General features: G+C 52.9%; 7 protein-coding genes across 7 annotated transcripts; 4 read left to right on the plus strand and 3 right to left on the minus strand.

Moving 5' to 3' along the window:
• Positions 1 to 971: 971 nt before the first annotated feature.
• CDEST_11257 (Putative ketopantoate reductase ApbA/PanE, 6-phosphogluconate dehydrogenase-like domain superfamily) lies at positions 972 to 2,412 on the plus strand. The gene is made up of 3 exons (XM_062927413.1): positions 972 to 1,118; positions 1,197 to 1,263; positions 1,323 to 2,412. The coding sequence occupies exons 1-3, from the start codon at positions 1,087 to 1,089 to the stop codon at positions 2,292 to 2,294; spliced, it is 1,071 nt and encodes a 356-aa protein (XP_062783464.1). The 5' UTR covers positions 972 to 1,086; the 3' UTR covers positions 2,295 to 2,412.
• A 1-nt stretch (position 2,413) lies between these two features.
• On the minus strand, positions 2,414 to 3,274 carry CDEST_11258 (uncharacterized protein). The gene has a single exon (XM_062927414.1). It carries the CDS (start codon positions 2,667 to 2,669, stop codon positions 2,454 to 2,456), a length of 216 nt encoding a protein of 71 aa, XP_062783465.1. The 5' UTR covers positions 2,670 to 3,274; the 3' UTR covers positions 2,414 to 2,453.
• A 2,409-nt stretch (positions 3,275 to 5,683) lies between these two features.
• Positions 5,684 to 11,818, plus strand: CDEST_11259 (Putative PAS domain, phytochrome, signal transduction response regulator, receiver). The gene is made up of 3 exons (XM_062927415.1): positions 5,684 to 6,404; positions 6,498 to 10,759; positions 10,827 to 11,818. Exons 2-3 carry the CDS (start codon positions 6,749 to 6,751, stop codon positions 11,232 to 11,234), a joined length of 4,419 nt encoding a protein of 1,472 aa, XP_062783466.1. The 5' UTR covers positions 5,684 to 6,404; positions 6,498 to 6,748; the 3' UTR covers positions 11,235 to 11,818.
• A 1,712-nt stretch (positions 11,819 to 13,530) lies between these two features.
• On the plus strand, positions 13,531 to 16,185 carry CDEST_11260 (uncharacterized protein). The gene is made up of 4 exons (XM_062927416.1): positions 13,531 to 14,900; positions 14,959 to 14,995; positions 15,050 to 15,491; positions 15,568 to 16,185. Exons 1-4 carry the CDS (start codon positions 14,727 to 14,729, stop codon positions 16,097 to 16,099), a joined length of 1,185 nt encoding a protein of 394 aa, XP_062783467.1. The 5' UTR covers positions 13,531 to 14,726; the 3' UTR covers positions 16,100 to 16,185.
• Position 16,186: 1 nt separating this feature from the next.
• On the minus strand, positions 16,187 to 22,143 carry CDEST_11261 (Putative AAA+ ATPase domain, ABC-2 type transporter, transmembrane domain, ABC transporter). Its single transcript, XM_062927417.1, has one exon. The coding sequence runs from the start codon at positions 21,477 to 21,479 to the stop codon at positions 16,575 to 16,577; it is 4,905 nt and encodes a 1,634-aa protein (XP_062783468.1). The 5' UTR covers positions 21,480 to 22,143; the 3' UTR covers positions 16,187 to 16,574.
• A 518-nt stretch (positions 22,144 to 22,661) lies between these two features.
• Positions 22,662 to 23,852, plus strand: CDEST_11262 (uncharacterized protein). The gene is made up of 3 exons (XM_062927418.1): positions 22,662 to 23,290; positions 23,426 to 23,622; positions 23,695 to 23,852. The coding sequence occupies exons 1-2, from the start codon at positions 23,071 to 23,073 to the stop codon at positions 23,557 to 23,559; spliced, it is 354 nt and encodes a 117-aa protein (XP_062783469.1). The 5' UTR covers positions 22,662 to 23,070; the 3' UTR covers positions 23,560 to 23,622; positions 23,695 to 23,852.
• Position 23,853: 1 nt separating this feature from the next.
• CDEST_11263 (Putative SET domain-containing protein) lies at positions 23,854 to 24,539 on the minus strand. The gene has a single exon (XM_062927419.1). The coding sequence runs from the start codon at positions 24,476 to 24,478 to the stop codon at positions 23,903 to 23,905; it is 576 nt and encodes a 191-aa protein (XP_062783470.1). The 5' UTR covers positions 24,479 to 24,539; the 3' UTR covers positions 23,854 to 23,902.
• Between the last annotated feature and the right edge of the window lie 95 nt (positions 24,540 to 24,634).

Raw genomic sequence — 24,634 nt, forward strand, 5'->3', positions numbered from 1 at the left:
CCCATTAGGAACAACAATGTCAAGGATGCAAGGCTACATGGTTAGACATCCTATCTTTATCCCGGCAGCTTCATTAGTTCACAGATTCATGCAAATGCCGACATGAATTCAAGCTGTCTCCATCTATAACATAGTATTACCAAATACTCATAGCACAGTAACCTTTTGAGACTAAAGTTCTCAACACTTATTTTGATTTACACACATTGCCTAGCTTACTTGACCTACCATATGAGATACTGAATTTTAGGTGTACTCTTCTTACCACCCTGCCCCTTTCTCTACAGAAAACGTTAACACTGTGCAAGCCACTCGCCCTCCAGACACCCTGCGCAAATCCTAGTCTTCGAACGTGGGCTGAAAGCCAAATAGCAGCAGCAGCAGATAAATGTAGCTTTTGCAGTCGTCCTTTACACTCCCTACTATGCTGTAGCAATCTTTACAGACCTAGGGTTATACCAGTATCACATGACCTTCTAATAGATACTGCAGCTTATCAGCCAGTCGTATTTTTCAATACCTATTGTAGACAATATTGTAATTGAAGTTGGCTGAAACGGCCACAACGGGTTTACAATAAGAAGTAGTAAGTTGCCTCGACCCATTGACCTTTTGCATTTACGAAGTTATTCCGACTGGGGAAATCGAGACAATAAAATATTTTTGGAATGAGAACATGACGTTCCCTGGCCGCTTCTGGGTAAATCACTGATCAAGTTAGCCTATAGAGTCAAATGATGACCGTTTAGGCTTTCGCATAGGTTATAATGATTTCGTAGCAGAGAATGTATCAAAATGCTGGACATACGGCGTGCCCCCAAGCGCAGGGGAGTCTGCAGTTCGGGCTGTGGAATGTCGACGAAACTGTGGTCAGCTGGGATCAGCTGGCATTGTCGAGATAGTTGTGTTTGATAGCGTCTCAATGGCGACATCGCGTAAGGAGTGGGGCGCAGGGTGACGACCGTCGGCGACTTCTCGGGACTGGGCAGTGCTCCAGCTACATCTCGACCACCTTCCGTAGCCATAATCTGTAGCAGCTTTTACAATTGGCACACAAGTCGCGGCTTCGCACGGAAAAACACCTCAATGTGTTCACAGGCGGGCAACTCCAACGATGGGTACACCTATCCCTTGCCCGCTATATCCTGCCGATGGCCATTATTACAACAACAGAGCTGACATTGACATCACTCCAGGGCTGTGAACATCATCTTCATCGGAGCTGGCGCTGTAGGCTGCTTCTATGCCTCGCGGCTGCATCACGTAAATTCCAATCACCCCAGTTTCAGTGTAATTATGGGCCAAGTTAACTCGTCCGTCAGCCTGGTCGCAATATCCACGTCTCGCTTGTGGCCAGGTCCAACTACAAGGCCATCAACGACTCAGGCGTGAAGCTGCAGACTCATTCGTTTGGCGACTACCTCTTCAAGCCGTACGCAGCCTTCCCGTCGGTTGAAGCTGCGGCGTCACCAGGAAAGGACGACGTCACGACGCATTGGGACTATGTCTTCGTGACGACCAAAGCGTTGCCCGATCGCTCAGATGACTCCCTGATGATCGCTCCCCTGGTCGGACCCAGTACAATCATCGTTTTGATCCAAAACGGCGTCGGCGTCGAGGAGCCCTTTCGCCGGCGGTTCCCCACCAACCCCATCGTGAGCGCCGTAACTGTCGTCAGCGCCGAGCAGACATCGCCAGGCGTCATTCGACAGAACCGCTGGACGCGGGTCAGCATTGGACCGCATACAAATGGACTCGGCACGGGTGACTTTGAACTAGGTCGGCTTGGTACGCGGGCAGTCGAGCAGCTCGGCATGTGGTGGGGTCCGGGTTGGGGTGGCATCCGCGACATTGAGCCCCTTGATGAGGTCGGTCTGCAGACGGTGCGATGGCACAAGCTTTGCATCAACGCAGCGTTCAACCCGAGTGCGGTGCTGAGTGGCGGGAGAGGCAACGCCGATATGGTGACGGATTCGGAGCTGCGGGAACATGTGGTGGGCATCATGAACGAGATCAGAGCGGCTGTGCCCAGGATTCTGGGGAGGGAGTTTCCCGATGACTTGGCCACGCCAGATCGGATTGTCAAGAGCACGGAACGGAACACGGGAGCAAAGCCAAGCATGTTGCTCGACTGGGAGGCGGGACGGCCGCTGGAGCTGGAGGTGATTCTCGGCAACCCGGTAAGGATAGCAAGGGCACACGGCGTCGAGATGCCCCGCCTGCAGACCCTGTACGCGCTTCTGAAGAGCGCACAAGCAACGCGCGAAGAGAAGGCCAACAAAGGAAAACTGTAGTCGCGCGGGCTCAGCGGCGACAATATATTCTCTGATTCACACGTCCCTTTTTTGAGATACTGATTTTGACAAATGTTTTGTTGATAGTGTAGCTAAAATTAACCTTTCCAATCACATTCAAGGTTACACATCAATGTCAGCATGCCAGTCAGGTGGTTGTTACTTGATTTTAAAACCTGAGCTGGGCGACAAGACTCCGCTGTGCACTGAGCTAGACGTCGCCTGTATACTCCCAACACAACTATCACCCATTAAGATGCTTAAGGAACTCGGAATAACCATAGTGACTAGCATGCTTGTAATGGCTCTCACGTCACAAGGACTCTCGGCAAAACCAGGGACATCCGCAAGGAGCCACATCGCGCGATCAGCCATCTGAACGGCAGTTTGGCTGTTTGTATCTGGGGAAAGCACGTCACTGGCAGGTGTTTTACAACTCACAATGAAGCAGATGACGCATGCGGTTTGTGTATTATGTCAGGGCTTACCAATAACAGTAGTCCCAGGCCCGTCTTAAACTGGAGCGGGCACTTGTCGGAGGGCAACAGGCATAGACTGACTGATTATTCATCCGGTATAAGAACGGAATTCACTATTTAAAAACCGAAATGCACTCCAACAGCCTCATATTGGCTAAGCAATTATCAGGGTAGCCAACCCTCACACAGAGAGAGGAGGGGTCAGTCACAGTAGGGCAGTGGCGGTGGCGGTGGCGGTGGCGGAGAAGTCTGGGATCTTGATGCACGGACCGCCATGACGACATGACTTGGAGGGACAAAAGGCACAAAACCTAGGAGTCGAGACCCAAAGGTACCTTTTTAAATGCGATGAATCCCATCATCCCCCCCCCAAAGGAGTCTGACGCGAGCTGCCGGCAGTTGGGAAAATCAAATTCGGTGGTGAAAGCCGCTGGCAAGAAGTGAACATGAAATGAAAGCAGAAGATCAGCAAAGGTACAAAGGCAGGGACAGCACAATACACCAATGCTACGTTTTTACTGACTTTGTTCTCATTATTGCTCCTCGAGCCTTTCTGTCCCTTCGCACTTATGACGACTAATTGCAAGAGCTCCAATCCCAGTTTTGACGGCCTGGACTTGACACAAGCCAAAAGTTTTACCCCGGTAAGGGATTACCAGGCAACGAAGATCCACAGAGTGGCCTCCCTCACATCCAGGACATAGAGGAGATCGACACTGGCACGCCCCCTTTAAGCATAGGCGATTTTGAAAATCCCATTCGCTTCGAGACCACGAATTCGCGTTTGCCCCCGCCGTACGGATACACTGCAAACCATTGACTCGCCCGCACTGACAATCACTTCCAAGAGTGGAGAATCATCCTTTTGCAAAAGACTGCGTCACAGAGTGGTATCAGTATGTCGGTCAGGATTTAGATCAGAAATATATCAATTTCGCCTGGCCTTGTTGGGCGACTGATCGGCTTTTTGTGTCCTGATGTATGTCGACTCAGGTAGGCAGCACTATAGATGGGCGATGCATGGCTAGATGACAGAACGGAAGAACAAGACGAAGGCTTGAACAATGACCCTGGGCCACGCATCATCAGGGCGATTGGAGAAGATCGGTTTCACAAATCCCACTCATCCAAATTCTGACATTTCCGATCCAAGCCCCACCACCGAGTACATCCGCCAACCCCATCATCGAAAGGTAGCAAGAAAACCCAGAAAACCACAGGGGGGAACCAGAACACCGAGGCAGAACATCCTCATTGGCATGAACTCCGTTGCTACGGGACGTGCCCAGTTAGTATAAATTAGTAAATCGCTTCAAGGATTGCAACTCGAGAAAGCAGAACCGCTCGACAAAGGCAGCCGACCAAAGCGGCTGGCCAGCTGGCTATCCTCAACCCCCTTCAGACGCTGCTCCGCCATACAGTCACGCAGGCAGGGTTTCCTGCCTGATGTGGTCAAATGGACCTATTTGTCAACAGCCAACTACCTGCACTCAACCAAAGGTCCACAATCGCTCATTCTCCGGCCTCTGCGATGCGACCAGGACGGCCATGTCTGCAGTTTTAGCGTTGGTGTCTGTGCGTATCTGTATTTATACACATCCTCACACACATTTACACATGTTTGTCGCTTGGTTGTGATCCATGTGGCCAGGCCCTACCAACCGTTACCCGCTCTGTTGTCTGCCTCGTACTTGTTGGCACAGCAGCATCCGAGCTTGAGCTTTGTAAAATTAGTTATGGCTGAGCATGTCTCGCACAATTGCCGCTCGACAGGAGATGATTGACTGAACAGCAAGGCAGAGGGGTTAAGAGTATGGGAGCCAGCCGTTCCCCGCAGTATGCCTAGGGGCTCGGGCAACGAAAATAAATGCGTGGTGCTGGATTATGCTTGGGTTGGCCAAGCTTTGGCTTTGGCATTGCGCTTGGGAGGGTCCTTGCTTAAGCAGCTTCGAGTCGAGGAACGAAGGTTACGCGGCACGTGTACCCGCTACGTCTGTTTAGATGCCTTCGATTACCATACCGGTGACACAAAGCGGACTTGCTCAATCACATGGGGCGCTACAAGTCCTGCTTACCGGGTACATAGAGCAGTACACCAGAAGCCCGGAGGAAAACGTCCTTGGAAGTTGATTGGCATGGGCGACAGCAGTAAAAGTGTATGTTACTGGGGTCCTACGTTCAGGGTAAACCCCGCAGTGATGTCGCGTCTGTGGGCGCCGCATCTTGTGGGGAGCGCTTGAGCCTGGTGAGCCTGGGCTGGAAAGGGTGGTTCACAGAAGGGAGAGAGGGAGGGAGAGGCAGGTCTAGCTCGATGAGAGTGTTGGTGCAAAGCGCGGTACCTGGCCATGGGTGTCGAGCAGTACCTCTTGAGCCTGCCTAGGTAGGTTGGTACGGGGACGACCGATGGGTGGGCTTAGTCTATGATGTTCCACGAGAGACCACTTGACCAGTGATCGACGCGCTAAAGGAGCCTAGGCTGCACTCCTGTGATAGCTCCCAGTCTCGACTTGACCTTGTTCGGATCCTAGTCGGCAGCTGCTACTGGGTGGATGGTTGAATAGATGCCCCTCTGGCTGGCTTCTTCTGCCACCTGGTGTTCTTCTGTTTGTGGAAACGGATACGAACAGCTAGAAAGCGACTGAATAAAGACAGACCGAGTGGATTGCCCGGACTTGACTCAACGAGGAGAAGAACGAGATCAGATGTCAGACCGGCCCGGCCACACCGCACCCCATTCCTCGAGAGTAGGTACCTAGGTAGTAGGCTTGGGTAACCAAGTGGCGGCCATTCGTTCTCTGTCGCTGTTTCTACAGCGCTGCACCCAACATTTTATTGCGCTGTTGCTTCCTTGTCCTGTGCTCATCGCCCGCCACTTCTTGCTCCTCCCTCCTTGCTCCTCACGCTGTCTGTCATCCATCCCTCTGGTCCGCTTTCCTTACGGACCCCGCTGTGTGCGTGCATTCGCATCTTGCTTGCCAAGCTCGCCGAGTCTCGCAGTACGGACATTAGCAGCGATAGGTACCCTAAACCACCCTATTCTCCAAACGTACGTGAGCTTCGTTGCGGACACCACCGTAAATGACCTCGCTTGTCTAGCCTTACCTGCAGAGCATTGCCGCCGCCGCCGTTTGTTGGATGGCCGGATTGCTTGGTGGTGGATAATTCCCTTGCCACTCGAGTGCCTGTAACCCCATTCTCTACAACACGACTTTGCTCGTAATTCAACTCTACGTCAACATACTTAATTAGGAGGGGGAGAGAGTGGCGTTTGCTGGGCTTGTTGCCTTCATTTCTCCTAGCTGCTTCCACACTACTTTCGCCGCTTCTTGGTACCTTCTCACCCCAACTCCTGCTTGTACGCCACCACCGCCGCAGACCCGACAAGTCGAGGATTCCAAGGGCTGAGAATTGCTCGTATCTCTCTCCCACAATCACACTCGGTTGCACATCTGTACCTTCCGACAGGTCAGCAACGGAATAGAGCTCTCGACTCTCCTTTTCCAGCCCCTGCCGCCGCTCGTTGTCCACAGCGAGCCGCCGGCCGGCCCAGCACCGCATCGCCAACCTCGTCACTAGGCACAATTGCATCCCCCGGCATCTCGATACTGCACCGCACGTCCCCCTCAATCGAGTAAGTGATCCCGCACACAGCGAGGGACCTGAAAAGAGGAAGCACACGTACAGAAGGCTCGATCACGGCAACCGCCTGACGTTGAATGCTTAGGGCGTTGGTCACCATCGAATCTTCCTTCGCTGCAAAATACCCCCCAGCCACCCAGTTCTTTCTCTTGTTCCCTTCACTACTTGGACTGGTGTCCGCTTTCTTATCAACCAAGGCTCTCGTCCTCTTGCGCTTCCACCTCATGCCAAATATCAGGCACTGCGGACTTTTGAGCCTCCGGCGAGGTCTCGTCCTGCTTGCAACGACGTGGGACTTTATAGACTTCTAGGTCTTTCTACCTCTCCTATCCAAGCATGGATGCCCAGTCCGACATACGCCGGCCTTCCGTGTCTTTCGCCGACCGCTCCTCGACAGGCGAATCCTCCGAAGCTACTCCTGTCGCGAGCGTTCACTCCAATCCCATCGCGCCACAGCTCCCAAACCCTTCTGCTGCTGCGACGCCGAGCTGTTCGTCGTCATGGAGCGCCAATTCCGACCGCCAGCTTGGTCATGGTGCCAGCCCCGATCCGACAGACCGAGTCTTCCCCATCCGCTCCGTCGTCAGCGTTGACCGCACTGGCAGAACCTCTGGTGAACACGACTACTTCCCGCGAGTACCTGATCATGGCCAGTATCAGGCTCCCCGTCCGGGCAATCCCCGTATCGATACCGCCGCCTTCGAAGCCGTTCCTCGCCGCGATTCCGCCTCCACACTGCTTTCCAACGTTACCTCGCCAAGCGATCGCCAGGGAATTCAAACGAGAAGGAAAATCGTTGGGTCTGGCCCAATATCCAGCGTTCAGGCGGATGCCGTCCGTCACGCCAGCTCGCAGCCACTTGACATTTTTCAGGATGTTGCGTCAGAGGGAGAGGATGACTCGGCACAAGGTGATGATTCCTCGCAACATCAAACATCTGTGTCCACTGGCGCGCTCGGTGAGGCGGGCAGCGATGTCCTGCTGACGACGCGGTTAAAGTATGTCATGACGGACGAGGGCCACCATGTGATTACGGGCACCGACGGCGTGCTCCAGCGGTGCGAGGACGAGCCCATCCACACCCCTGGCGCTGTTCAGGGATTCGGTGCTTTGGTGGCCGTTCGCGAAGAAACCGACGGCCGGTTTTCGGTCCGGTACGCCAGCGAAAACACCCAAAGGCTGATGGGATACTCGCCGCAGCACCTATTCCGCCTCAACAGTTTCTTGGACATTTTGAGTGAGGAACAGCAAGACAATCTGCTCGACCACATCGATTTTATCCGCGACGAAGATGCTGACCCGGCTGTCAATGGACCCGAAGTCTTCAGTCTATCCATTCGCCCACCCAATAAGAAAAGTGTCAAGCTATGGTGTGCCATTCACATCAACCCAGCGCATCCCGACCTGGTCATCTGCGAGTTTGAGGTCGATGATGACCATCAGTTTCCGTTGAGACCGCCAGACGAGGTCACGCCATTGGCCCCAGAAGACACGCTGCAGTCAAACCCCACATCCGAGGAGCTGGTCGAAAGCACCGAGATCTTGAGCAAACCCCTGAGAGTTTTACGGAGTGCTCGCAAGCGCAGAGGTGACGCTGGGGCTATGCAGGTGTTCGATATCATGTCCCAGGTGCAAGAACAGCTTGCGGGGGCGCTGAACTTGGAAAGCTTCCTCAAGATCCTTGTTGGTATCGTCAAGGAATTGACTGGCTTTCACCGGGTTATGATTTACCAGTTCGATTCGTCATTCAACGGCAAAGTTGTCACAGAGCTTGTCGATACCACGCAAACCAAAGATCTATACAAGGGCTTGCACTTCCCCGCCTCAGACATACCGCGGCAGGCTCGCGAGTTGTACAGGTTGAACAAGGTAAGGCTCCTTTACGACAGGGACCTGGATACCGCCCGCCTTGTTTGCAAAACGAAGGAAGACCTCGACGTACCGCTAGATCTCAGCCATTCATATCTCCGCGCCATGTCACCGATCCACCTCAAATACTTGAAAAACATGGCCGTTCGGTCTTCTATGTCGGTCTCCATAAACGCCTTTAACGAACTATGGGGCCTCATTGCTTGTCACTCATATGGCCGCAAGGGCATGCGTGTATCATTCCCGATCCGCAAAATGTGTCGTTTGGTCGGAGACACTGCCTCCCGCAATATCGAGAGACTTTCGTATGCCACTCGACTCCAGGCGCGGAAACTCATCAATACTGCTCCTACCGAAAAGAACCCTTCTGGCTACATCATTGCCTCTTCCGACGACCTTTTGAAGTTGTTCGACGCCGATTTTGGCATGCTTTCCATTAAGGGAGAAACCAAGATTCTTGGTGATGTTGAGCAGTCGCAGGAGGCACTGGCCATGCTCGAATACTTACGTCTACGCGAGTTGACATCCGTCGTCACCTCTCAGGACATCCGCGAAGACTTTCCAGACCTACGGTACTCTCTTGGGTTTACCGTCATTGCGGGACTGCTTTATGTTCCCTTGAGCGTTGGAGGCCATGACTTCATCGTCTTCTTTCGGAAGGGCCAGGTCAAGGAGGTCAAGTGGGCTGGGAATCCGTATGAAAAGACGTTGCGCGAAGGTACGGCCGCCTACCTGGAACCCCGAAAAAGTTTCAAAACCTGGCATGAGACAGTTCTCGGTAAGTGTCGAGATTGGTCAGAGGAGCAAGTTGAGACGGCCGCCGTGCTCTGCTTGGTCTACGGCAAATTTATCGAGGTTTGGAGACAGAAGGAGGCAGCATTGCAGAGCAGTCGCCTTACACGGCTGCTGCTCGCAAACTCGGCCCACGAAGTACGCACGCCACTTAACGCCATCATCAACTATCTCGAGATAGCCTTGGAAGGCTCTCTCGATCAAGAAACCCGCGACAACCTCGCAAAGTCGCACTCTGCATCCAAATCCCTGATTTATGTCATCAACGACCTGCTCGATCTGACTAAGACAGAAGAAGGTCAGAATCTAATCAAGGACGAGGTCTTTGATTTTGGAATGTGTATACGCGAAGCCACCGACCCGTTCACGAATGATGCAAAGAGGAAGGGCATTGAGTATCAGGTCATCGAGCATCCCGGTCTGCCCCAGCACGTTTGCGGCGACAGCCGACGGCTGAGACAAGCCATCTCGAACGTCGCAGCCAATGCCGTTCAAAACACCTCGACTGGATCTGTGAAGGTTGAATTATATGTCAGCAACGTCCTGGATCGACGGATACGCATCGAAATTGTCGTCGAAGACACAGGGAAAGGTATGACTGCCAGGCAATTGGACACCTTGTTTCGGGATCTCGAGCAGGTCAACGTGGAGATGGACGAGGACAGCTTCATATCATCGACAGACTCTGATCACGGCAAAGACACTAGAGTTTTGGGACTTGGCCTGGCCGTCGTTGCCAGAATTGTTCGCAACATGGACGGCCAGCTCCGACTGAAGTCGGAACAAGGGAAGGGGTCGAGATTTGTCATCCAACTACCCTTCGACCTCCCTGAAGACGCTCCAGCGCCTGTTGAGGGTGGCCAGAAGTCTGCCAAGTCGAACACAGCATCCAGCGTGGCGTCTGTTACAACAGCGATCATGCCGGATCCAGATGGCGAGATGATGCTCATCGATAGAGGAAGCAAACTGCCCGTTGTCAATGAGGCGGGGACTGATGGGGGCTGCGCCGAGACACAGAGCTTAGAAAGCCAAAAGACTGCGGCCACGGGAGGTAGCAAGAGCAGTGGACGAAGCGACGCTGAACGCTTGATCGACGCTATAAAGAATCCTCTTACGATCGGGGAAATCGACCCGAGTCGGCCATCTGCTCATCGACAATACTCCAGAGAACACATTGATCGACCGACAATGTCGAAGAGTAACGGTGCCTCGTCCTCTTCGGCTTCCAGACAAGTGCAGCCGCCGGTTTCGCGGCGGTTCAACCAGAACTCCTCGGACCTCTCCACTGTCGAACTTCCACACTCACCCGAAATCGGCTATACGAGCGTGACGGATATAAAAACTCCCATCAGGGCAATTAGAGTACCTGACGAATACAGCGACCAACCGCCAAGGCCTCAGGCGAGCGACTCCTCTCGTGTTCTCTTTGAGGTCCATGATGGTTCCAAGGCCCTCGGAACATCGGACGCTGGCACAGCAGGCACCGCCCCTAGCGCAGTCTCGGCGTTCGAGGACACCAAGTTGCAAGTACTCATCGCTGAGGATGACCCGATCAACTCGAGGATTCTGCGGAAGCGGTTGGAGAAATCCGGTCACCAGGTCTCCCATGCCGTAAACGGCGAAGATTGCGCAACAGTTTACCGCGAGAATTCCAAATCCTTTGATGTCGTCCTAATGGACATGCAGGTATATTGCCATTGCATCTTTGCCTTGTTGAACCATGCCTTTCTAACCCTTGGGCCGACTCTTACAGATGCCAATTGTGGATGGACTCACAAGTACGAAAATGATACGAGCCTTCGAGAGGTCCATTGAGCATGGCGGACACTCCCCAATAGCGTCTCATAACGGCAGAACCCCCATATTCGCGGTCTCGGCATCCCTAATCGAGCGGGAGAGGGACAAGTACATGGACGCCGGTTTCGATGGCTGGATCCTCAAGCCCATCGACTTCAAGCGACTCAACACTTTGCTGCTGGGCATTGTAGAGGACGACGTTCGCGCGACCTGCCTTTATGCCCCAGGAAAGTGGGAGTATGGCGGCTGGTTCAACATTCGAGAAACCAAGGACAAGGACGGCAGCGACGAAACAACACCGGCGATAGAGGAGACACCGAAGGAAACGACCCACCCTACACCAGAGACGGACGAACCAAATTGATAGCCTGACTCCAGAGCATCAAGCCGTTTGGCAACTGGAAGCGTAACGTCCAGTCCGACGGCATTGCACACTATGCCTTTTTTACTTCTTTTCTTCTGGGCGTCATTGAAGCATGCATGCCCACTATGGTTAACGCTAATCCTCATTTGTATGTCGGTAGCCCCCATCAAGCACTGACTCTTCTTAAGCTGGAAAGATCCGCAGGCAGCTCTGTCGTCACATCGTGATGGAGAGTAACATACCAGGGATGGCCGTTAAGATGTCTTATGAAGACGGAGTTTCGTAGTCCTATTGAACGGATGGTTTCCAAAATCGGACATTGGGTTTTTGAAGCGTGATGGATAGATTCGAATGGGGAATGGAAATGATACCATGGCAACAGCATACGGATTGCATGGGAAAGGGGGGCCTGGCGGCCCGGGGGCTCCAAAGAGCTCGGCACTGGGAGGCGCCGTCGTTTGCAAAGTGTACAAATCATATCTCAAGGTCATCAACCTCATATACCACTATGTGTTATTCTCTCCTTTTCTTGAAGTACACGTTGACGAGTATACCCTCGGTTCCTTTGTGTGTGTGTTTTACTGGCTATTTGAATTTGTTTCTCTCATGTTCATTGGAGCATATCCCTCTACTCGACCGCTAACATCAGCCTCCCCTCCCCCTGGGCCTGCCCGTATTTTAGGTGTGTGTGCTTCATTAACATCATCTAACTCTTCACCCCCCTGGCGAGGTTGCACCAAAGGGCTCAAGTATAATCCAGACAACAGCCCAACGTCATGTCAAAGGAAATCCTGCGTCAACACTTGGAAGTCCATCCCAATATAGATGCAAAGATATAGACAGTCTTGCAGAGCCATGATCTTAATGTTAGACGTGTTGGAACTAAAGACAGCCATACTGTGACAGAGGAATGTCAGCTGAAAAGCCAAATGTATTGTGGGATACAGCAATCCGAGGCTAGTACTTTTTCTCTGCAATCTTCTTTTTCTTCCAGCCCTTCCTGGTTGACAAGATGAGAGAAAAGAGAAACCAAAACACGTAACAGGGAGGATGGCTGAATGATAAGATCTGGATTCGAGTCTATGCACCAATGGTAACTGGTTGTTTGAGTGCTATATTTCTGATCATATCTTCGTCGCAAGCAGAAGGGTTTCAAAAGCGTGTCGGTGGAGGTATCATGAGAAAGGCATTGTTAGTGATTGCTACCTTGGGACGTGACTGTGACAAACCCTGCTTTTTAGAACAACCAAAGTTAACCAAAGTCCGGCCAAGGCCTTAGAGTTCTATAATACTTATGACATATTTACCCTGGAGCTTGCTTGCAACCGCAGCAAGAACAGTTGTATTATATGCCCTGCCATTGTCTCATCAGGCTGGTGACCATCCTAAGAGTGGCTGAAGGATGGAGGCGGGCGACCTTTGTCCGCAAAGGGAACCGTTGGCAAGTTCTTCCTTCCCTTTTTTCGCATACGCCGGTTACATTGAAGTCCTCCTGACATGTTGAAGTTCGTCACATGTTGCATGTTACAGATCTCGGCTTCAAGAAGCGATGATCCCCTCATGCGACTGAGACTCGAGTCAGTCAAGCTCATCCTGCCGATTCAGTCCACATCAAAAGCTACTTCGGATGAGAAAAGGGTCACAGAATATCACACTACATCATGGATACACAGTAGATGACTTAAAATGAGCGAGTAACGAGCGCACACACACTGTATAAGATTGCTTGCTTGCGGATTGGCCGAACCTGTAGGTTGATGCTCTCAAACGGTAGATACGAGAGACAACCAGCTAGAAACAAAGCCCTAACAGAAAGGACATGCTCTCCGAATTGCCTTAACGCCCAAACCGTCAATACAGGGAAGTTGTACGTATGCCTAATTGCATTGGCTTCCAAATCGATCTGCTGTTAATGCACGAGTCCAGGTCCGAAAGGTCTGCGTCAACTCCTTTAATCTCAATTACCGGCTAAGAGTGATAACAGAAAGGCTTATGAAACAAGCTTCTTAACGTCAGAAAGAGTCTATCCAAGGTCCATCATATGAGGTTAGTTGCAACAACGTTGGCCACAGTCTTGAATACTGTCTCCTTGTCTTAAACTTCATGTCGCAGCGGGATATCCTTGTAAGCAACCGGGATGAAGAAGAGACAGAAGAACAGGGCGGGGGTGGGGGGTAGCTTAAAGTGGACGGATTAACAAGAGGCAACGGAAAAGGTGGACAATGAAATCGTTGGACATTCCAACCACCAACATATGAGGTGGCAATCGGAACTGTCATACAAACGTTTCCTGTCACCACATATCTCCTTATACCACTCTTCTGTTTTCTATCTTGGCTCCCCTTTGTGTGTTGTGTGTGGTTGGAGTCGTCCTTGCTGCTGCCGCTCGAGCAAGCTAAGTCGTGCAACTGGACAGGTATCCATCCTGACATGGGCATCCCAGCCAGCCCATAAAAATGCATACATGATGCGGAAGGAATGAAACTCAAACCTCTATCCGATGTTCGATCCTCAGTTGGTTCACCTCTTCTCTGGCCCAAAGTATTGGTGGTCTGCTAGTTCTCAAGAAAAGTCTCTCACCTTCGCTTCAATGGCGTGACTGCCTTCTCGCTACCGATACTCTCCTCTTCCGGATCCCACATGGTCTCTCACGCATCCCTCTATTCGCAGCTATTGTTGTTACTATCAAAATGAGTGGGAAGGTTGAACGGATATCAAGAACCAAAGAAGGAAGCACAGACTAACTCCCCGAACTGTGAACAAGCCCCCGTCACTACCCGACACGCCATTATGCCCTTACGATCCCTCTCCACGGTCCCTAAGCCACTCTTCAACAGCGACCAGTTGTAAAACGAGGAAGAATCCTGTTTCTTCCCGCGGCTTCGCGACGCTACTTGTGGGCCGTCAGGCGACTTGAGTGGGTAAAATGAGCGACGGAACGAGGGACCGCCGCCCACTTGTATTGTTCCAAACTCGTTTCCTCATGCTCGGTAACATATCGCGCAAGACACTGTGCGCGCCTATTCCCTGATGAAATGCTCGGCGTTAAGAACCTCCTGACATGCAAGTTGACAATGACTCGGTGACGATGGACACTACCAACACGTAAGGATACGATGTGCCCGACTCTTTTCCACGGTTAAAAGGCAATCAATCCTTTGCGCAAACCCTCTTTGGGAAGCTCTAGCAGTTCTCATTTCCATCCTTAAGCTCGAACCTTCCAAAAACCCCTACATACCTTCATTGCTACTGCTGCTGTTACTTACTCACAACTAGTTGTACTATCTCTGCCGTTATCCCCCATAGGCTCGTAGACATCTCCGCCAGAGTTCATCTATTCTTCTCCACAGCTTCTCTACTTCTAAACCTTCAAACACGGGCGGCGCCCGTTCGTTGGCCGGCCACTTATTGCTCAACAGAGGATCTGTCTGGTCTGTTACTCTCATTGCTTTACATCCATCTACACAACAACTCTAAGCCACCGTCGCCAAAATGGATGCAACCATCCCTCCGGAAGTGTACGGCGACGACAAGAGAACAACGGTTGTTGGGTCTGTGGTTTTCTGTATTCTTTTCACGACTGTGATGGTTGGCTTGAGAATATACACGAGAACAAAAATCATTCGTTCGTACGGCGTTGACGATTATCTGGCCGTCGCTGCCCTTGTAAGTGGCGCTGCTGCTGGCCATACGGGGAATGACGACTGATTCCAGTACTGCATAGCTGGCCACGACGGGCTGCGGTATCGCCATAGCCCTAAGTGAGTTGATTTGGATATAATCTGCAACAAGCAGCCTGCTAACCTGCATCGCAGTGACAACACACGGCCTTGGAAGGCACATTGTCCTTCTCACCCCAGCAGACATCACGGAGTACATGAAATCATTTTACATATCGATAGTGTTTTACAACATTGCCCTCCTTTGCATCAAACTATCCTTCCTCTGCCAGTTTTACCGAGTAATGGCGGTGCCAAGAATGCGCAGGGTCTATGCCACCGCCCTGCTCATTGTGGGCGCCTGGTCGACCTCCCAACTGTTCATATCCGCACTCCAATGTATACCGGTATCCGGCTTCTGGGACAAGGGGGTGGAATCGAAGTGTATTCCGAACCAGCCTCAATGGTACATCAACGCCGCAGGCAACATCATCACCGATGTCGCCGTTTTCGCATTACCGATGCCCATATTCTGGCACCTCAGCCTGCCGCGGAAGCAAAAGATACTCCTCATAGGCATATTCAGCCTGGGATTCTTGTGAGTTTGCCGATCTTGGTTGGCCCGTCTTGTGTTAGGCCTCTTTTCCGATGAGCCGGTCTGTTGACACCGCCAGCACCGTCGCCATATCAATAGTGCGTATACGGTTTTTGAACATACCCGCCGACTTCACCTGGGCCAACGTCGATGCCTCCCTTTGGTCCATCGGCGAAATCTCGTCGGCCGTGACATGCGCCTGTCTGCCGACTCTTCGGCCGCTCTTGACAAAGTTGTTCCCTGGGCTCATGAGCAGGGTGAACCTCTCATCTGCTCCCAGCCACCAGACCGAGACGCGACGAGGCCAGCCAACGCGGGCGTACTCAAGCCTCCCTAAGCCGAGGAATTTAGAGAAGGGCACCGCCGACTGGGGAATATCCGGCGTGAAGTCGAGCCATCTCGGAGATGACGATGCGTCGATTGCCTCTGATCCACCATATCAGCACCACGCCAATGAGTCGGGCGAGACCATTTTCGGTTTGGCTAGCGTACGCGAGGAGACTGTCGCCCATATGAAGTCCAACTATAGCCCCCCGAGTTCGCCGCCAATGTGGAATCTTTCAAGTTCCAGCCAGTCGTCCCAAGTCCGGAGAGAAGGGACACCGTTCTAAGATGCTACCGAAAACGAGCTAGAGAAGTACGTCAATGCTTGTGCTCTCTGTGTTTCCCATCCATGGCCCCCCTTCCTCGCACCCTACAGGGAAGAGCATGAGAGTAGAGGTGGAGAGCATCGTTAGCCGCGAGTAAAAACGATAACTGTGTTCGTAGCATCGTGGCTTGTCGTGGGGATGTCGATGTCACTCATCTGAGAGGATCCGAAGGTTAAGAAAAGATACAGCCAATAGGTAGGCGGTGTTTATGCGATTTCCCATGGGGGAACAGCGAGCGACCGCAATGACGATGGGTCAACGTTAATTATATGGTTGCTTACGCATGGATAATGATTAATCATCTATTACATTCAAGAACTACTTAGTACTGGTAGCAAGGTCGGTGTCCTACTGGGTATCTCGAAGCCATCCCAACTTATCGCCTTTTTCTACTCTTTCCATCCGTTCCTCATCATCTCCGCGTAAGTTCAGTCATTCATACGCCGAATCGCCACCAGGGCTTCTTGTTGGGGGCCTTATATCCCTCCTCTTGGACGTTGTGCTTCCCGACAATGGCGAGGAAGACCTGATCCAGGGTCGTCGGCGAAACGCTGAAATGATTTATGCCCAGATTCTCCCTCTGCTCCTCCAACATCACAGCCAGCTGGCCAACCGCACTGGATGAGATATTGTCTGCTGGTGTAATATCCTGGAGCTTGTCGCCACCAAAAACCCCGAGAACGTCCTTTCCAGGTATGGAAAAGCGCATCTGGCCGTGGTATGTCTTCTCTTCTACATCAGCTCCGGGAAAAGTGGCCGTGACCCATTGGCGGAGATGTTCGGTTTCTTCGGGGGTCGTATGGGGGGCTGTCTTGCTTATCAGATGAACATGAAGGGCGTCGCCGAAACGGTGACGGAGGTCATCCGTAGTGCCGACAGCAAGCATGCGCCGGGCAAGGATACCGGCGCGACTTGCGAGGGCGTCAGCCTCTTCCATACTGTGCGTCGTCAGCAAGAGGGATCGGCCCTTGACCGTGGCGGCCAACGTCTTCCACATGATTCGCTTGGCGGCCGCGTCCAGGCCCGAAGACGGCTCATCGAGGATAAGAACCTTTGGATTGCCCATCAAAGCAATGCCGAGACTCAGTTTACGCTTGTTACCCCCGGAGAGAGCATGCGCCATTCGGGTCGAGAACGCCTGCAAACCGACCGCGTGAATCACGGCGTTGACGTTGTGGTCAATATCAGGAATTCCACGGACACGAGCGTAAAACTCGAGGTGCTCGCGAACCGTCATCAGATCCATCGCGTCGTGCTGGGGACACACGCCAAGATTTGCTCGGGCAGCGGGCAGATCATGGATGACGGACTTGTCCTCGATGAGAATGTCGCCGCCGTTCCGACTGGGCTTGATGTCACCGCGGATGAGAGAAATGGTAGTCGACTTGCCAGCTCCATTGGGCCCGAGAAGCGCAAACACCTGAGACCTTTGAATCCCAAAGCTCACATTATCGACGGCCGTGTTCTTCCCGAATGTTTTGGTCAGATGCATAACCCGCAAGCCGTCGTCGCCGCTCTGTGTAGTGACTCTTGCCACCTCGTTAGCGACTTCCTCATCAGACACCTCTGCGTCCTCCGATTCTTCTTGGTAACGCCGCTGCCAAAGTTGCCGGACTGAAGATCCAACGGAGCCACTGTCAGCCCACAGTAGAACGCCAAACAAGCCGAGAGACTGCAGGAGCAGGTACAGGATAGGACCCCCATATTGGAGAATGCCACCCGGGTTCGATGCGAGCTGACGCCCATCGCAAGCCGTCGAGAAGAGGTTCAAGGCCAGGAACATGGCGCGCACAACTGAACCAATAGGTGCGACAGCCGAGATGACGAAGTGAACTACAAGGATGTTGTCGTCGATGCGCGGAACGGGCGAGAACGTTACGGTGCACATATATGCGATCAGATAGACCAGGAACATGACTGCTTGTCCGGCCGCGACCCAGGCATACGTGGACAACGCTGTCTTGCAGACGAGTGATATTACGTACGCCAGCAGGATCGCAGTCAGCCCGTAGAGCAAGAACACGACGAAGATGAAGCCAATATGATACCAGATGGATGACAGGGCGGCCCAGAGGATGGTGACAAGAGCCGTGGACGCAAGTACAATCAGAGAATCGAAAGCGAGATAAGACGACCATAGTGGCAAAACACGGACACCGTTGCTGTACTGGAGCCCGCGCACCCCTTGCCGGCGCTCGAGGCTGGGGTATAGTGCGAAGAACCCTGGGTAGCATGCAAGGGCAATGCCGCTGTAAACGATGAACTGCAGGCCGTCTCCATCCGAACTAGCAAAGGGCGTAGCGAAAGGCGCCCAGGACATCATTACTGTGACATTGCTCAGGAGCATGTTAAAGATGTTTTGGGTGAGCAGCGGGTTGATGAGACCATTGTAGTTGGCCATGTATGCGATGGTTGGTACCGTCGACTCATCGCCTAGCCAGATACCGCCTGGCAAAGTCTCTAGCCGTCGGTCGAAGATGGTGTCTTGGAAGGCCTGGAAACTCTCTGCAAAGGTAGCGTTCTCTGTGAGAATCAGCGCTGCGACCTCGGAGCCGGAGCCACCGGCGGCGATGTTGAACACAGGGAGAAGGACGCTAGCGGCAGTGTTGAGATCGAATCTCGAGGTCGGGCCAAGCACAAGTTTCCAGGCGAACTCTGTGAGACTGATCCCTTCTGCCTGATCGAGCGAACGCTCTTCGGAAGGCGCACACCCGCCTTTCTCTTGATCTTGGATGAATAGGGTGACGAGACCAGCAGCTGCCACGGGCAGAGCAAATGCGGCTAGGTATGGAATCCAGTTGGTCTTCAGAATGGTGATTCGCTTCCGGAAGAGGACGATTGCCTGTGTCATAAAGCCGGTTTGCTTGCCATCAAGCAGCTGCAGCCCACCACGGGGCACAACGCCAGCGGGAAGGGCTTCGGCCGATGCGGCCGAGATCGCTCTCTTTTCATGTAGGTCCGATCCAGAGTCGGCCATGACGTCGCCGGATTCTCCGCGGATTTCTTCGGCCAACTGTAAAAACACATCCTCAATGGTCGGTCCCGAAAACCGATATTCGCGAATTCCAGATGCCTCGAGAGTGCGGATTACCTGAGCAGCAAGTGTCGAAGACGGCGAAATGTAGCTAATGAGATCAAATGAAATCTTCTTCTGAACCCCATCCACATCCGGAGCGTTCTTGATTCCCGTGTCTTTGTGCACGTGTACTCTGTACCCACCACCGAGGCGGTCTTTCAGCTCGACCGAGGAGCCGTCGGCACGGAGAGTGCCCTTAGACAGCACGGCGATGTGATCAGCAAGGAGATCGGCTTCGTCCAGAAAATGCGTCGTTAGGATTATGGTTCTTCTTCCTCTTTCGGCCAGGAGGATGTCCCAGAGTTTGCGTCGAGAGAGAGGATCGATGCCACTGCTGACTTCATCAACGCAGCAGACGGCGCTTCCTCCTGTGAGCATCATACCCAACTGTAGCTTGCGTTTTTGGCCTCCCGACAGCGTTTTCGACATGGCCTTTCTTTTTAGCTCCAAGTCAACAGACCTAATGAGGTCACGAATCTCCTGCTTAGAAGCAGCTTGTCCCGGGCTCTTGAGCCTGTTGAAAATCTCGATGTGTTGTTCAACCGTCAAGTCGTCCCACATAACGTTCTTCTGGGGCGCAATTCCGAGACCGCCAGTGCCGTCAATGGTGATGGTACCGCTCGTAAGTTTGCTTGTCCCAGCAATCGAATCTAGCGTTGTAGACTTCCCAGAGCCATTTGCGCCCAATAGACACAGGATCTGTCCTCTACGAACGTCCAAAGTCAGATTGTCGACGGCGCGAACGGGATCGCGAGGGTGCGAGATGAAGGAAAAAAGACGGCGGACTCGCGAGGGGCTGTAAACTTTGGTGAAACCTTGCAAGCGCACAGCGGCGTCGTCGTTGTCTGGACGGGCCTCGCCACCCTGGGACTCGCTCGAGTTGAAGACTATTTTCCTGCCTTTGGTAGTAGTGCCATGAAGACAAGACTCAACCAAAGCTCCGACCAAAGGGTAGGCAAAAATCTGGACAATCAGGAATACCCAGAGAATGATGCCGGAAAGTTGCCATGGACTGTCTGGGGCAACCTTGGCCAGATTAGTTGGCAAATCCTCTCGCTCCCATCTCGCCATGTAAGTGATGAAGTAGACATAGTTGCAAGGCGTAAACAGAAAACCAAGCACGCCTACAGTGGCAGTGCTTGGGTAGGAGATGGACTGTGCAAGAATTCCGAGGAGTATGATGGCGAGTACGGCGGCAATGCCACTGATCTGAGCCTTCTTGAAGAGCGACGAGGCCAGAATGGAGAGGGACACCATGGCTATCCCGCTGAGTAGATGGTATATCAATACGATCCCAACGCCGGTTCGGGCGAAAACACCAGCGCGTAACACCAATGATCCGATAACCCAGCCGGGGATGTAGATGAGACTGAACGAGATGTGGTATGAGATGATACGAGCAGCCTGTGCGTGCCATGTGCGTTTGACAGGCATCATTGCATCCACCAGACGAATCATGCCGCTCTCGCGCTCAGTGGCGATAAACCCGGTGAGGTGGTATGTGACAAAAAGAACACTAGTCATGAACGCCACGCCCATCCAGTTCGTGATGGCGCTCTGATAGTTGATGCGGATCCTTACGGCACGCTCTTCCTGGGTGATGGACGTGAAGGGGTATTCGTTGACGGCCTCTGGGAGGGGGCCCTGTTCTATGGGCGATGATGCGGACGCCGACGATGAAGCAGACTGAATGGACGCGATGGCGACGTCGACGGCCCTCTGCAGCGGCAACAAATAGATCTGGGCATCATTTCGGTCGGAATCGACATCAACAACGATACTACGCAGCGCTCCGTCACTGCGGAGGGTGTAGTTCCAGTAATCGCCTGGACCCTCCGACGGAGAGGCCTGAAACACAACGGCTCCGTAACACTGGGAGACACCGCGAAGGTTGGTAGGGCAATCAATACCAAGATCGGTAACGGATGAGCGGCGGAGAGCCGTCTTGCCGGCGCTCTCGACAGAGTTTGCCAGGACGTCGATGACGCTGTCAATGTCGCCTCCGGAAAAGCCGTTGTTCACAAAGACGACGGTCTCCCTACCGGAACCTGCAGCAGCGTCGAGGGCATCCGGGAGGGATCGAACTGTTCTCGGGTCTGAGATGCCGTAAACGGCCGGCGGCACGAATAGGTTCTTTGCAAAGCTGAAGAAGGTCGTCAGAGCCAAGGGCAGGATGAAGGCGATGAAGACAGCAGCGACGGCGTGACGAAGGATGATCTTCCAGTTCTTCACGGTAAGCGTCCACGTCTGGCGTAGAAACGCCATTGCTGGCGAAAGTCGCCCGAGACGAGTGTTGCTTTTGTTGTCTAATTGTCGTCGTCGGCTTCGTCGAGGAAATGTGCGATCGAGTCTTTCGAGTATGTATGTCGCTGACAGCGCACTTGGAACTTCTACCGCCTATGATTAGAGCAATCTGATAAGGGATAGTGCGACAGCGTGGGGATTTCGAGGCGCCGCAAACAGGTGAGATCAGTGGCTACGTGGAATATGCGGCGTACAGCTTTTTACAACTTCTGTTCGCGTTTCGTGTTGCTTGAAGATGCGCAGACAGTGGCGCCTGGGTGGAAAGGATGGTAGTGTGGATGCCTTCCTGGTGGTTCAGAGAGAGCGCGGAAGTGGTCCCCGAAGTAGACAGGAGGCGATAAGTGGACATAAGAGTTTCGACTGTTTCTTGATATTCGTATTCTTGAAATCTTACACACACGCACCCCAGAGAGTGGAAAGTTAGGAATTCAAAAGGCAATAGGCAAAAGGCAGCAGTCGCATGAGTCCTGAAGCTGTGCGAGGCGAGGAAGCAATACAGTCGGTGGTGGCAGGTGGGGGGAGGAGTTGTGATGAGCCAGGTAGGGACAGAGATATCCCCCTTTCGAGTGGAAGGAAGTCTGCTGTTGCTGTGTAAGCAGTATTCAAACCAAGTAAAAAAAAGGAACCACACACACACACACACACACACACACACACACACACACACACACACACACAAATATATGCACGCATCACGAGAAAAGAACAACTCGATTTTGCTACCTTTATGGACACACACAGAGCAAATGACAGTGAGCGAAAGCAGGCAAAAGGCATGCGTAGATCATATGGGATGAACATGCCCAAACACATGGCTTGGGGTGCCCACGGGGGGGAGGGGCCTCCCTCCGAGATAGAAAACTAACCACTACGCTCATGCATGGGACGAAAGCTGTTAGTGGCCGTCCGTGTCAGACCACACGTCGTCTGTACTTTACCTATAGTGCTTTCCCCACTGGACTACCTACCTCAGGACAATTGCCCCGAACTCCGGACCACAGTCACACCGTCTTCCCGTGCGAATACATACGTCCTGTACAGAGCACCACACACTCATCTCAGTCGTCCCACTCGCCCGTCAGTGATCACAGTGTCTGTATACTCGAGCTCGCTTAATTGCGCCTCTGGGCAAGCCTGGGCAATCCGCAGTCGACTTGGCATTTTGCTCATGTACACTACTGTATTCGTATGTGAGAGGCTTGGGCGGAGTTCACCTGAGAACACGGCGTAGGTCGGTGGTCGGCGGGCGCTGCTTGGTTTACGAGTCCCAGCCCAAGAGTTTCTTTACTGCCAAGCAAGTAATCATGTTCCTGTCCCGTGTATCCGCACCGCATGGTCATCTGCTTCATAGCCGAAAATGTGCTGCTCCCCTCGCCTGTGTGTTATTAAGTGGTTCAGCATCAGATGGTTACAGGCACCGTTTTGTCTCGGGCTCAGTTATAACCCAAAAGCCAGGCTCCAATGAGGCGTTGCACATATCTACATCCGAGTCGGGCTGTGTGGAATACGAAGGACTCGATGGTGCCACCTGAAGTTGGATCCTTCAAGGTGGATGCTGCGCATTTTGTCATTTCACCTCCTAGTTCCGTTCCACCATTCCTCACTGAGAACCAACCCAGTGTGGAAAACACCGCGTAGCCAAGCAGCAAAAAACAACATCGTTGACGTCGGTCAAGACATGGGAGGCCTTGCATGCCTTTCGGGGCCACCAATCACTTTGCCCGGCCTGAAGCCACGCCTCCCAGTGTCGGCTAGTCGGCTAGTCGGCTCCGGTGGCTCTCGCCTTGAATTATTGAGCATGTACGAATACTCTGTACTGATACTCTGTCACGTTAGTAGGTTTATTGTCGTGTGAGACTAGACGCCTCACTCAAACGTGCTGAAGAGGTTCTCATAATACCTGCGAGATGCCGACGAACATCTCTCGATGGTTGCCGGCCTGCTGCGCCACGAAACTCTTGCCGAACGCGTCGGTACCCTCAGGTTTTGCCAATATCACATGTACCAAAATGAACGAAGGGAATGGCTAAATGGCACATGAGAAAACACACCTAAGGTGCTGGGTCGCCAGAAGACATATGTAAAAAGACACAGACCCAAGGAGGTGTGTTGCCTCTGCAGTCCTTATTCTTAATAATGTCTACATTACTCTAACCAATGTGTGTATTCGCAACAGAGCCGTTGACGAAGATTCATCAGCAATTTGGTGTCATTTGGCTGCATTTGCCCAACTCCGTAATGAACCGTTCATCCTGTATTGATTGTAGACTGATTCACTCTGTTAACAAAGACAAGAGATTTACCCCCTTCACCCTTCGCCTCTGTTGCGACCGTGGAACGAACGAACGACTTCACTAGCGAGTGTCCGTCACCCATTTCGAATCTCAACTCTGGTAGTTCTTTCGTCCCCCCCAAAACCCCTTGCCATAGCTTATCAGAATCTCCTCACCCTTCCCAATGCCTCCCTTCCCACGTCCGTTCTTCCCCTCGGGTAGTACCCAAACCGCCATGCATCGCTGCCGGAACTTCTGACACCAGACCTCGCGGAACTCGGCGTTGGGTCTGTCCGCAGCCCCCCGATAGTCATTCACAAACCGCGCCTCGTTGCCGCTTTTGTCAGCGTCCACCGCGATCTCAGCCTCCCGGTCCAGCCACAGGTCGTAGTCCGACTGGGACGCCATCTCCGGATGCACGGTGCCCAGGTACGGCAAGACAAACGTTCCCGGTTTGAGATGCCGCGCCGCAAAGAGCCCGCTCTGGCCCTTGGCCGGGTGCCTGGCATCCGTGATAGGCGTGATCTTGACCAGCGGGCTCGGGAGGATTGTGGCTTGCGCTGGGATGTCGGGTAGGTCTGCCGGCTTCTGGCTGACGGCTTGCCGTTGAGCCGGGGTAAGGAGCCGAGAGTGTGCCGGCGCTGAGAGGTACGGAAGCCGGGTCGGCCAGTTCTTAGGTTGGGCCATGGGGTGTCGTGCTTTTCATCCCCCAGGCGAGGTGCACTGTTTCGGAGTTGGAAGACATCAGCACGGTCCTTTTGTGCCCGTGATAGAGGACCTCCGTTGAGAACGAAGCGACGGGGTTGGTTGACCCCGCCCACGCATTGTTCAGGTTCAGACGCA

This window comes from Colletotrichum destructivum, chromosome 7, assembly GCF_034447905.1.
Source record: "Colletotrichum destructivum chromosome 7, complete sequence".
NCBI classification, from domain to species: Eukaryota; Fungi; Ascomycota; class Sordariomycetes; order Glomerellales; family Glomerellaceae; genus Colletotrichum; species Colletotrichum destructivum.